The sequence below is a fragment of the Primulina huaijiensis genome, chromosome 18 (assembly GCF_012295235.1).
Source record: "Primulina huaijiensis isolate GDHJ02 chromosome 18, ASM1229523v2, whole genome shotgun sequence".
NCBI classification, from domain to species: domain Eukaryota; kingdom Viridiplantae; phylum Streptophyta; class Magnoliopsida; order Lamiales; family Gesneriaceae; genus Primulina; species Primulina huaijiensis.
Window position 1 is genome coordinate 133,176 of NC_133323.1, and position 12,310 is coordinate 145,485.

The window sequence follows — 12,310 nt, forward strand, 5'->3', positions numbered from 1 at the left end:
AGCTAGTTGTAGACCGTATAATGTTTTATGTGATATAAAACATAATCAGATAGTACATACAAGATGTTCAACATATACATGAAAAGCAAAGCTACAATAATCTTCCTATTATCCTAAACGAACAAACAAGAAAAAGAAATTGCGAGAACATTTATGCGCAAATGCTAAATATTGTGTGGGTGGGAAAGGATGCTGACCGGAAAAATCCGAAATACTATGTTATGCCATGATTTGAATGAATATCTTTACCCAAATTATTCTAAAAGTATTAATATATTTATTTTTTTAAAAAAAATGTTGAATTCGATTTTTGTCATTTGGTTGAACTGGATATACCTCAATATCTCGGCTATCAATAGTAGAAATCAAAGAATATCTTGGAAAGAGTAGTCTCTTGTGAGACGGTCTCACGAATCTTTATGTGTGAGACGAGTCAATCCTACCGATATTCACAATAAAATGTAATACTCTTAGCATAAGAAGTAATACTTTTTCATAGATGACCAAAATAAGATATATGTCTCACAAAATACGATCCATAAGACCGTCTCACACAAGCTTTTGCCTCTTGGAAATTCTTTGAAAGCTGTTCATAGATGATCGAAATGAATTAGAATCTTTTAGTCATAAAACAAAAAAAGATTCAAGAATCTAGAAGATCTTTTATTTATTTATATTATATTTTCTTCTCCCTGATTGAAAATTTTTTTAAAAAAAAAGTTTAAAATACTTGTGTTTAATGGAAAGTTAAAGTTTTAGACTAGAACAATTTACTTTAAAAGTCAATTCATCTATACTATCTCACAAAAATACTCCTTTTATTCAATAAAAATGATTATAAAAACTTATTTTATTACATTGTAAAAAAAAATTTAATTATGTTAGAAATTCATGTCATAGAAACTTACTTTGTGTCTGATTATCCAACCAATTACTTTTATATTTTTTGTTTTGTCAATTTTTACTCCAAAATAAAAAATAGAAAAGAAGAAAGAGGAAGGCAAGGTAGTTCGAAGCACCGCAAAGGTTTGTTCTTCCTTCACTCTCTCTTTAAGCTCTTCAATTTTCTTTTCTTTGGATCTGATTGTTTTGTGCCCGTGTGTAGAAAAACATGAAACGGAGTTCAAATCCGCAGAAATTTCATCATAGATGGAAGAGGAAGCTTTTGTCTATGCTTTTGTGTTTTTCTTGTTTCGCCATTTTTCTGCTGATGGAATCGCTGTATAGCCCAATTCAAATGTTATCTCCGCCTACAATTGTCAAACCCAAAATCGCTTGCCTGTTTATAGCAAGGAATCGGATTCCACTTGACATGGTTTGGGATGCATTTTTTCGGGTAACTGCTCGGATTCTAGTTGCTAGTTAATTTTCCAAATTTGGAATTTGTGCGTAGATCCTGGCAACATGTGTTCGATTTTAGCAGCATGGCAGTTCATTGTTTGTTTTACTTCTTATGCGAATACTTTTTATGGAAAGTTGTTGTGTGAATTAATTGGTTCTCCATAGTTTTTATGGATCGAGGCTATAAGTTTTCTCTGTTTTCCAAGATCTGATCATGAGTTTGTAAGGCGACCACCAAAATTTTACCTGCTGTGTTTCATGATCTCATTAGCTTTAGCACATTAATCGCTCTTACTTTATCCACAGACATATTCAATGACACAGTCACATATCATATGAGTATGACTGATAACAGAGTTTTTTAGTAAGATTTTTCCTCTCTCAATTCATAATTTTTCAAACCACGGTCTTGTTTCCCATGGATAATCAACATGCTAAGAAGACTTTTTACAGGGAGATGGGGAGAACAGATTCTCTATCTATGTTCATTCACGTCCCGGGTTCTTGTTGAACAAGGCAACTACGAGGTCGCCATATTTCTTATATCGTCAAATAAATGATAGCATACAGGTCTATTTTTTTTTCATTATCCTAACCACGTCAATTGAAACATCTTTGGTTACATTGGGGTCTTATTTATCTCATTGTTTTTAGTTTAACATGTGTTTGTTATCTTTAAGTCAGAAATTTTGGTACCTCTTTTTCAAATTTATTTCAGATACCTAGGTTTTCTTTGTTTCCAGGTAGATTGGGGAGAAGCTAGTATGATCCAAGCAGAGCGTATTTTGCTCCAGAATGCACTGATGCATCCCTTAAATGAACGGTTCATTTTCCTCTCAGACAGGTAATGTATCTTGTAGTTTTTATTTGTTTGTTTGTTTTTTAAATAATCACTTTTGTAAATGTTCATGTTTCATATCTGGAATTTGAGAAACTTTTGCATCTTGTCATAAAAGTGCAGAAGATTCCATCTATTACGACTGTCTACAGTCTCTAATATCTGTTATGTTCTGTGTTAATATTTTTTTATTGTCTTGTCACAGCTGCATACCTTTATACAATTTCAGCTACGTATATGACTATATAATGTCGACCTCAACTAGCTTCGTGGACAGGTTAGTTGAGATGTGACTCATCATTCTCCCTTTTCAATCAAGTGTCAGTTCTGTGATGTCTGATCTCAGGGTGATCTGTTCACGCAAGAATAAATTTCACATCTTTCTGTCTCTCTTCCCAATTAGTTTTCTTTATATGCATTTCTTTTGAAACTGAACAACATCTGTAACATGAGTGTGTACTGCATTTAGTCAGTTATGAGCATTTCCTATTCATAATAATGTTAGCAGTTTTGCTGACACAAAAGAGGGCCGATACAATCCAAAAATGGATCCAGTGATTCCTGTTGATAACTGGAGGAAAGGATCTCAGGTCCGGCATTTTTCTGTTCTATTTCATGCTTTTCAAAGTTTTATATTTACTTTACAAGTAAGGCGTATTGAAAGGAAAATGGATCGGAGAAGTAAAAAACTGACGTCCTCATCAAGTTCTAAGCCTGTAAACCATGTCTTTCATTCCTGCAGTGGGTCATTCTCACCAGAAAGCATGCCGAGATTGTAGTTCAAGATGACTCTGTCTTCCCTATGTTTCAATGGCATTGCAAGGCAAGCTGTTTTATGATTCAGTTCTGCAGTTATGCTGTCACATAGATGACTTTTACTCTGCCATCACTGGTCCTAGCACCGCTAGCAAATATGTTTGAAGATTTCTTTTTTGCATAACATCTCTTTTCATCACATAAACGATGGTCTACAAGTTAATACTATTGTACTGCTGTGAGAGCTTTGTCTGATTGAAGAAGCATGATAATCAAGTGGAACTCCTCTTGTTTTACCTGCTGACAGCCCCACACTCTGTAATCAGCCAGCTTACAAATTTTAATTCGGCTGTTCAATCTAATGATGATCCAAATACAATGTAACACATGCCAAATGAACTGAGCCTCGCACGAGACAAAGTGACGCTGCATATGCATTTATTTGGACTACTACATCATACCATGTTTTGTGAAAGTTGATTGAATTTTTCAGCAACTTGTTTTTTTTCTCTCTGCAAGCAGAAGAGATCGCTACCAGAATTTTGGCGTGAGCTTTCACTTGTAAGTTTCTGTGCAGTTTCCTTCCTTTTCCTGTCTCTTCCACCCCCATGTAACATTGTTATCAGCAATAAATTTCTGGCTCAGATCACTACCGCTACCTTGTATAATCTTTCGCGCATATGCAAACTACTCGGTCGTGAAAAGTAAGTTCAAAATATGATGTTTTGCTCATTTTTGTTTAAATCACTCATCTGCAGCCAGCTGACGCATCAAAGGAACACAACTGCATACCAGATGAACATTACGTGCAAACGCTCCTTGCTGTAAGTTTACCTCTTCCTCCTGTACCAGAGTAACATTTATTCAGCAAAAATTTCAATTATAATATCATCCATGTCCGTCCACTTATTTCCCCCCGCCCATTCCCTTATTTAACTGATCAGCAAAAGGGCCTTGAAGGAGAAATAACAAGGAGATCACTGACTCACTCTTCATGGGATCTTTCATCTTCCAAAGACCCCGAAAGGCGAGGATGGCATCCCCTGACTTACAAGTTAGCTGATACCTCTCCCGTGCTCATCCAATCCATCAAGGTACATGGTGAAACTACATGGTAACAATTTTTGGCCTTTGCAGAGCTTAAGTAAGAACTTGCTAATTTATTCAATGCTCTAGGGTGTAGACAATATCTATTACGAAACTGAGTACAGAAGAGAATGGTGCACTAGCAAGGGAAAACCCTCTAAATGCTTTCTTTTTGCGAGGAAATTTACACGGCCTGCTGCTCTACGTCTACTTAACACGGTGAGTCAGTCAGTTATACGTTTAAATATGGTGCGGTTTTCAGTGTTGCTTGTTGGAGTGGGAGCTTAATTTCTTAAAATAAACATCACTTATGTCTGCTGCTGCAGTCTGTTCTGGGAATATCTGTTGAAGCAACAACTACACCCTGAAATAGTTTCATTGAGGATCACTAGCTGCGGAAATCATATTGTGAATAGAGGAGAAAAATGTACACAACAAAAGAGAAATTCAATGTATCATTAATTAAACTTTGTATGTATACAACAAAAGAGAAATTTAATGTATCATTAATTAAACTTTGTATGTATAAATAACTACTAGGTCCTATACATGTGGCGTGGCAGTAATTAATGTGGTGCAGTGTAGTACTTTTGTATGTGTCCCGAATATGTAATTTTTCAAGTGCAAATCAATTCCAACTCCGAATCCATTTCTCTGGAATATCGTTTGGCCCACATTTTTATTCTGCTCGCATTAATCCATGTACAAGTGTGCTATAATCCAACAGAAATAAGGTCCCCAACCCCCATACAGAACCAACCTTTCTCGATTACTGTTATTATTCTTTTTCCTAGTTTTGTTAATCAAAATTTTGCATAGATTTTTCTCTTCCAAAAAAAAAAAATGTGAGAGAATAAGTATTGGGTTTTTACAGGAAAAAATATATACGTCGGAGCATGACGCGTTTGAGATGTGGGTACATGAAGGAATATGACGAAGCGCGTTGCAATACAGTCTCAAGTATCAGTCACATGAAAGAAACGCATTTTGAAGAGAATGAAACAAATACAATATTTATTAAAGAAAAAGTAAATTCATATTTACACACAAGTATTATTATTATTATTATTATTATTATTATTATTATTATTATTATATCATATAGTATTCTTGGGCTCGATTTGGACATTAACGTAAATATATCAGATTCCTTTTGGCGTGGATGAGATTTATGATTGGGTAGGCTGATACCCTCTTGTCCACCACCGACTATGGAAGTAGTGTTCAAATTAATTATATTGTTTGAGCTGATCGATGGTATATATTCGTGCACCCGCCAAACAAAACTCTCCTTTAAAAAAAAGAAAAAGAAAAAGAAAAAGAAAAATGCTTTTAACAAGATCGCTGAAATTCATATATATTTGTGTCTGAGATTCAGAAAATTGTCATCCTTGGCTTTCGATAATTTAGTGGAAATTTTAGCTATTTAATAAACTTTTGTCTGTTGCTGAATGAATGATAAGAAAAGATTCTTGAATGGAAGAACAAAGAAGGGGCGGTTATAGGGATATAAACGGACCAAGAGCCTGCGAGCCTAGTTCGAAATCGTTCGTTAAACTTATCGAGTCGAGTTCGAGCAAGACAATTTTATCGAGTGGAGCTCGAGTTTAATGATATGATATTTTGCTCGTACGCTCGCCATCATTTAGCCCGCCGTGAATTTAAGAACATTTGTTGACCTACAATGAAGTTTTTGTTAAAGGAGATAACATGTGAATGCTATGAAATAAAAAACTCATCATTCAAATTTTCTTATATTATTTGGCATTTAGCCCAAGAATGCTCAAAGAGCTCGATAAGTCTATCCTCACAGTGTACATCCCTAGGTAGTCAGGAAGAATATAAGAGAGAAAAAGTTTTAACTTTCTGGAAAGAAACTTTGGGTAGAATGGAAGATCCTACAAAATTCTTTCATTTTTATTCACGCTACTACAGTGACATATGATTCCCACCACTAATTAGAAATTTGGTTTGGGCCGTATAAAAATTTCACCTTCTTTATTCTTCTTTTTTTTTTTTGTTTATTCTATCCCGCACAAACATGGCTGAGATTTCATGTATAATTCTTGATTTAGCTACAGGGATGGATTCGAGATTCCCACACTTTTATGGCTTTCTCATCTATATAAGCCTCCATTCCCTCAACTCCGTCATAGCTTCTGTGTAATATTTAGCTACACAAAAGCTACACAGAATTCAATCAGTAGTAACAATGGCTGCAACTTTGAGCAAAGGTGCTTCCAAACCCGCATTTCTTGTGGATGGATCCTTCACTCACTCATCAATAACGATAGATGAAAAATCGAATTTCACTGTCAATGATCATATCTTCCTTTCTCAGGTCCCACCCAATATCACCGTCACCCCCTCACCCTACACCGCCGGGGAGACCACCCCAGGATGCTTCGTGGGTTTCGACAGCAAAGAACCCCGTAGCCACCACGTGGTTTCCATCGGCAAGCTCAAAGGAATCAAATTCATGTCCATTTTCCGCTTCAAGGTCTGGTGGACCACTCACTGGACCGGCTCTAAAGGCTCCCATTTGGAGCACGAAACCCAGATTCTCATGCTTGACAGGTCACCGGACGGCGCAAGACCCTACGTCCTGTTTCTTCCACTCATCGAGACCCCTTTTCGGGCTTCTCTCCAGCCCGGACCCGAAGACTACGTGGACTTATGCGTGGAAACCGGGTCGACGAAAGTTGCTGGTTCCTCATTCCGGACCTCGCTCTACATGCACGCAGGAGACGATCCCTTTACCCTCGTCAAAGACGCCATCAAAGTGGCGCGTACGCGTTTGGGAACCTTCAAACTTCTAGAGGAGAAAACGCCACCAGGAATTGTGGACAAATTCGGGTGGTGCACGTGGGATGCCTTCTACTTAACCGTCCACCCTCAGGGTGTTTTGGAAGGTGTCAAGGGCTTAGTCGACGGCGGATGTCCGCCGGGTCTTGTGCTGATCGACGACGGCTGGCAGTCCATCTGCCACGACGAGGATCCGATCAGCTCCGAAGGAATGAATCGCACCTCCGCCGGCGAGCAAATGCCATGCAGACTCATCCAATACCCTGAAAACTACAAGTTCAGAGACTACAAGAGCCAAGATAAATCTGTGCAGGGACCGGATTCCGGCATGGGGGCCTTTATCAGGGACCTGAAGCACAAGTTCACGACCGTGGGTTATGTGTATGTTTGGCATGCCTTGTGCGGGTACTGGGGTGGGATCCGGCCAAATATTTCTGGCATGCCCGAGGCAAAGGTGATTACTCCGGTGCTGACACCGGGTCTGAAAATGACGATGGAAGATTTAGCAGTTGACAAGATCGTAAACAATGGAGTCGGGATGGTCGCACCGGAGATTGCTGATCAGATGTATGAAGGGTTACACTCGCATCTGGAGTCTGTTGGGATTGATGGAGTCAAAATCGATGTGATTCATGTACGTTTTACATGCATAGACATCTATGTTATATATAATTATGTATCAATATCGTTTATGCGTTCTTTCTTGTTTGTAGTTGCTGGAGATGTTATGCGAGGACTATGGTGGGAGAGTGGAGCTAGCTAAGGCGTATTATGGGGCTTTGTCCTCTTCCATAAGGAACCACTTTAAGGGGAATGGTGTAATTGCTAGCATGGAGCACTGCAATGACTTCATGTTTCTCGGCACGCAGGCCATATCCCTCGGCCGTGTCGGTATGTTACGTAATTGATGTAAACATTATGAAAAGTGAAATTAATTAGGATTGAAATTTAAGTTCTGCTCGCATGGTTCATTGGAATAATTAACCTGCAGGAGATGACTTTTGGTGCACGGATCCATCGGGCGATCCAAACGGCACCTTCTGGCTCCAGGGCTGCCACATGGTGCACTGTGCTTACAACAGCCTGTGGATGGGCAATTTCATCCACCCCGACTGGGACATGTTCCAGTCCACTCATCCATGCGCGGAGTTCCATGCCGCATCCCGTGCTATTTCCGGCGGACCTATCTATGTGAGCGATTCCGTTGGCAAGCACAATTTCGACCTGCTCAAGACCATGACCTTGCCCGATGGCACCATCCTGCGATGCGACTACTACGCACTCCCCACTCGTGATTGCCTGTTTGAAGATCCGCTTCATAACGGCAAGACCATGTTAAAAATTTGGAACCTAAACAAGGTACGTAATAATTGATATTTAGACCTATATATTATCAGCTACGTACATCATTACATCAAGTCGTAAATATATATATTCCTTGTTGATTTGCATCAGTTCACGGGAGTTGTGGGGCTGTTTAACTGCCAAGGCGGAGGTTGGTGCAGGGAAACGAGGCGAAACAAATGTGCCTCCGAATACTCCAAAGTCGTCTCCTCGGTCACAGGCCCAAGCGACATCGAATGGAAACAGGGCACGAATCCAATTCCTGTTGAAGGAGTCCAAACATTCGCCATGTACTTGTTCCGCGAGAAGAAGCTCGTCCTAGCCAAGCCATCCGACACCGTAGCCATATCGCTCGGACCTTTCAATTTCGAGCTCATCACAGTGTCTCCTGTCAAGTATTTGGCCAAGAATACTATCCAATTTGCTCCCATCGGGCTAATAAACATGCTGAACACGGGTGGCGCGGTCCAGTCATTGGTGTTGGACGAAAATGCGAAATATGTCAAAATCGGAGTGAAAGGGGCGGGAGAAATGAGGGTGTTCGCTTCGGAGAGGCCCGTGGCTTGCAAGCTTAACGGTGAGAATGCGGCGTTTGGGTACGAAGATAAGATTGTTATTGTTCAAGTCCCCTGGAATGCTCCTTCCGGGCTGTCTCTCATTGAATACCTCTTTTGAAGTTGAAACGAAACGAGGGGGTCTAAAATAATTTTTTCCCCATAATATAATATAATATAATATATGTATTTCCAATCATTTGAATTAATAATAAGTTTTATAAACTTTTTTTCCCTGGCGTGCTACATACTTCGACCATGTCACATTAAATCATGTTGAGCTTTTTTTTTCTTAACTGTTAAGTTATTTTTATCATATTTATATTTGAGGTTAATTAGATATAATATTTAAAAAAAAAATCCATATTGAATTCAAACATAAAAGTACTTTGGATGTGATTATAATCACGTTAGGTCTCTCGTGAAATACTTTTACGGATATTTTTTCCATGAGACATATCAATTAAAAACATAATTATCATGTCAAATCATTAAGAATTAAACTGAAAACAGATTGAGTATTGATCTTTCAAATTTACGCATTCTTCCTTGATAGAATCTTTTATTTTTCTATTCAAATCTAATTTATATAATAGGGTAGATAATAAGAAAATTGATAACCCGCGATCCGAGGATCATAACCAATATATAGAAAATTTCTACAATTATTTGTTGATATTTCTTCTTTTAGCTCATCATAAAAATAGAAATTATCTTTTTTTCTCTGCATATTGAAGGCCCACATATCAGATACATTAAAGTTCATTAACCAAAACCTTAACCGATCACTTTAAGTTCTAGACTCTACCTTACAGATACCTCACATCACATAATAATTCACACATAAGCTCATATGACTGAAATTGACCCAATAAGCTCACTTGGACAATATGTAACCTTATAATTATGTTTTGTGAAAATAAACTTATGATCTCAAAAATTGTTGTCATTACTGAAATGTATATTTAACCAATCTCGTCCATCAATCACATCAACATAGGATTAAAGCAGGCTTTGATATACGTAAGATAACTCGACCCATCAATACTCACATATGCCAACACAACTAAATGATATAAAGTATAAAGTTGATGTGTTGCATGGAAATTTCATGCATTGTGATCATAACATGCCTATATCCAATCGTTTAAACCTTATTAAGATCAAACTTTAACCACAATCAGAGTATGAATAAGCTGAAATTTTTTTCAGCAGAAAATAACTTTACATAATTGTAACTGAAAATGTTTACAACTGAAAAGTATTTAAAATAACAAACTCCCAATAAAACTCGATATCCTCAATTGACATAACACACATACGAGCAGTTTGCTCATAAAACTATTTGGGTGGTAGTCTTTTAAAAAGCGGATCTGCAACCATGAAGTTTGTATCGATATGGTCTCAAACAGACGCCGAGGTGTTGGTACAAGAGATTTGATTTATATATCATTAGTCTTGGATAAAACAGATTTATTGCATACCCTTGTACATGTTTCAAGAGTTCTTGTGATAATTATATTATTTTGCTGGTGTATGTGGACGACATGTTGGTAGCAAGCACCAATAAAGATCAAGTCCAAGAATTTAAGGCACAGTTGGCTAAAGAATTTGATATGAAGGACTTGAGACCAGCAAACAAGATTCTATGAATGAAAGTTCACTGAGACAGAAGTAGCAGAAAGATTGGGTTTCTCAGACCAATTATTTGAAGAAAGTCTTGCAACGATCAACATAGAAGATAGTAAAATAATCTCGACCCATCTTACTGTTAATTTCAAGTTATCATTCGATATATGTCCTAACATTGAAGCAGAGAGGATGGAGATATTTCAAGTATTATATGCATCAGCAGTGGGAAATTTGATGTTTATCATGAGCTGTACTAAATCGGACATTGTTCAAGCAGTGGGAGCAGTTGGTCGGTATATATCAAACGGCTAAGAGGATTCTTAAATACATTAAGAGTACCTCAAATACTACATTATGTTATAGAAGATTATATTTTACACTCAGGGGCTATATCGATTCAAATTATGCAGGTGATCTTGATAAGAGAAAATCTATTATGGTTATGTGTTTACACTTGTAGGGGAGCAGTAAACTGTATTTCAAAACTTCAAAAAATTGTGAAATTATCTACAACACATACAGAATATATGACAGCTACTCAAGTTTGCAAGGAGGCAATATGAATTAAAAGATTATTGGAGATCACACATAAACAAGATAATATTCTTTTGTTTTGTGACAGTCAGAGCGCCTTGCACATATGAAAGAATCCAGTCTTTCATTCCAAGACTAAATACATTAGAGTTCAATTTCACTTTGTTCGAGAAATAATAGAAGAAGGAGGTGTAGATATGCAGAAGATTTATGTAAAGGATAACATAGCTGATATTCTAACCAAACTAGTGAACACTGATAAGTTTGAGTGGTGTAGATACTCAAGTGACCTAGCAGAAACGTAAGCATAGAGAGAATGACAAGATTGAAAGAATGTGTGGAGATGTGTTTGATTTTCAATCAAATATCTAAGCGAGAGAAATGTCAGCAATTATTGTAGTTGTTGGGGGAAAGACAATTATTGCAGGGGTTGAGGGAAAAGCTGGAAACGCGTTTCAATTAATGTGAAATACGTCTCAGAGTAATGAAAGAACTCTATAAATGGAGCTCTCTCATCTCATTTTCAGTGTTTTTCTCTCATATCATAGCATTCGAGTACTTAGTTCTATAATATTTGTGAGATGTTTGTTCTTCTGTATTAAAAAAATGTGTGTTCTATTTGGAAATACATTGAGTGCTTGTACACCATAAAATATTATAGTGTAATTTTTTTCATTTTGTTCGTGATTTTTACCCTAATAATTTTTAGGAGTTTTCCACGTAATCTTGGTGTCCAGTTTTTTTTACTTTATTTTCATATTTATATCTCAAGATATCGTACCTGGGACAACAATATATACTCTTTAGATCGATTTTACAACATACCTGCTAGCTCTTAAGGACTTAATTTTATCATCAGATTTCAAAATCAAGACGATGTCTTTGTTTACTTGAATTATATCTACACACCTAAAAAATTTGGAAATTACAGATCCAAAGCCGCTTATGATGATTTAACATTTCTCATCTTCCAGAGACATATGGATCAAACAAAGCAACACACTATCGGTTCACGACAAATCATTTTATCCAATTTCTCCCCTAAACATCGGATGATGTAAGATTACAGGGTTCTCGCATACATGGTAGAATAAAAAACGATGAGGTGATGCAAAGGTTGAAACCAATTCTCATATAAGGGCATATTTTTGCCATGAAAAATATGGTGGTGGCAGAAAATAGAATGACATTCAAGACCACAAAGAACAAATACAAGATTATTTTTATTGCAAACACTACTGTCTGTGAAATTTTCGAAGATACATTTCCCAATTTGATGTATGAATTCAAGTATTTTCCTGCACTATCCACTGCATCAGATGTAGTGGATGACACAACCCTTTTTGGTATGAGAATTTATAGTTTCATTTTCTTCTTCATTTGAAATAAAATAATATTCTTACACATTGAATTTTTTTGG

General features: G+C 37.1%; 2 protein-coding genes across 8 annotated transcripts; both read left to right on the forward strand.

The window, feature by feature from the left end:
* Positions 1–995: 995 nt before the first annotated feature.
* LOC140965091 (glycosyltransferase BC10-like) lies at positions 996–4,674 on the forward strand. 7 transcript variants are annotated; one of them, XM_073425143.1, is made up of 12 exons: positions 996–1,336; positions 1,795–1,911; positions 2,085–2,185; positions 2,385–2,456; positions 2,685–2,769; positions 2,922–3,002; positions 3,458–3,496; positions 3,694–3,759; positions 3,880–4,029; positions 4,119–4,240; positions 4,348–4,492; positions 4,538–4,674. In XM_073425143.1, exons 1-11 carry the CDS (start codon positions 1,112–1,114, stop codon positions 4,481–4,483), a joined length of 1,194 nt encoding a protein of 397 aa, XP_073281244.1. In that variant the 5' UTR covers positions 996–1,111; the 3' UTR covers positions 4,484–4,492; positions 4,538–4,674. The 7 variants fall into 7 exon arrangements, 6 of the variants coding, with proteins under 6 accessions (XP_073281244.1, XP_073281243.1, XP_073281245.1 ...); XR_012172961.1 differs by having other exon boundaries at positions 997–1,336; positions 4,112–4,240; XM_073425142.1 differs by having other exon boundaries at positions 4,348–4,674.
* Positions 4,675–6,166: 1,492 nt separating this feature from the next.
* On the forward strand, positions 6,167–8,945 carry LOC140964322 (galactinol--sucrose galactosyltransferase-like). Its single transcript, XM_073423991.1, has 4 exons — positions 6,167–7,460; positions 7,540–7,717; positions 7,818–8,185; positions 8,282–8,945. The coding sequence occupies exons 1-4, from the start codon at positions 6,234–6,236 to the stop codon at positions 8,843–8,845; spliced, it is 2,337 nt and encodes a 778-aa protein (XP_073280092.1). The 5' UTR covers positions 6,167–6,233; the 3' UTR covers positions 8,846–8,945.
* Positions 8,946–12,310: the final 3,365 nt, after the last annotated feature.

What these genes read in the sequence shown, in the direction of transcription:
- LOC140965091 (XM_073425142.1), top strand. Translation starts at nt 1,112, where the DNA reads ATGAAACGGAGTTCAAATCCGCAGAAATTTCATCATAGATGGAAGAGG. An exon ending in TTTGGGATGCATTTTTTCGG is followed by an intron (nt 1,337 to 1,794) that starts GTAACTGCTCGG and finishes GACTTTTTACAG; the next exon opens with GGAGATGGGGAGAACAGATT. An exon ending in AAATAAATGATAGCATACAG is followed by an intron (nt 1,912 to 2,084) that starts GTCTATTTTTTT and finishes CTTTGTTTCCAG; the next exon opens with GTAGATTGGGGAGAAGCTAG.
- LOC140964322 (XM_073423991.1), top strand. Translation starts at nt 6,234, where the DNA reads ATGGCTGCAACTTTGAGCAAAGGTGCTTCCAAACCCGCATTTCTTGTG. An exon ending in TCAAAATCGATGTGATTCAT is followed by an intron (nt 7,461 to 7,539) that starts GTACGTTTTACA and finishes TCTTGTTTGTAG; the next exon opens with TTGCTGGAGATGTTATGCGA. An exon ending in CATATCCCTCGGCCGTGTCG is followed by an intron (nt 7,718 to 7,817) that starts GTATGTTACGTA and finishes ATTAACCTGCAG; the next exon opens with GAGATGACTTTTGGTGCACG.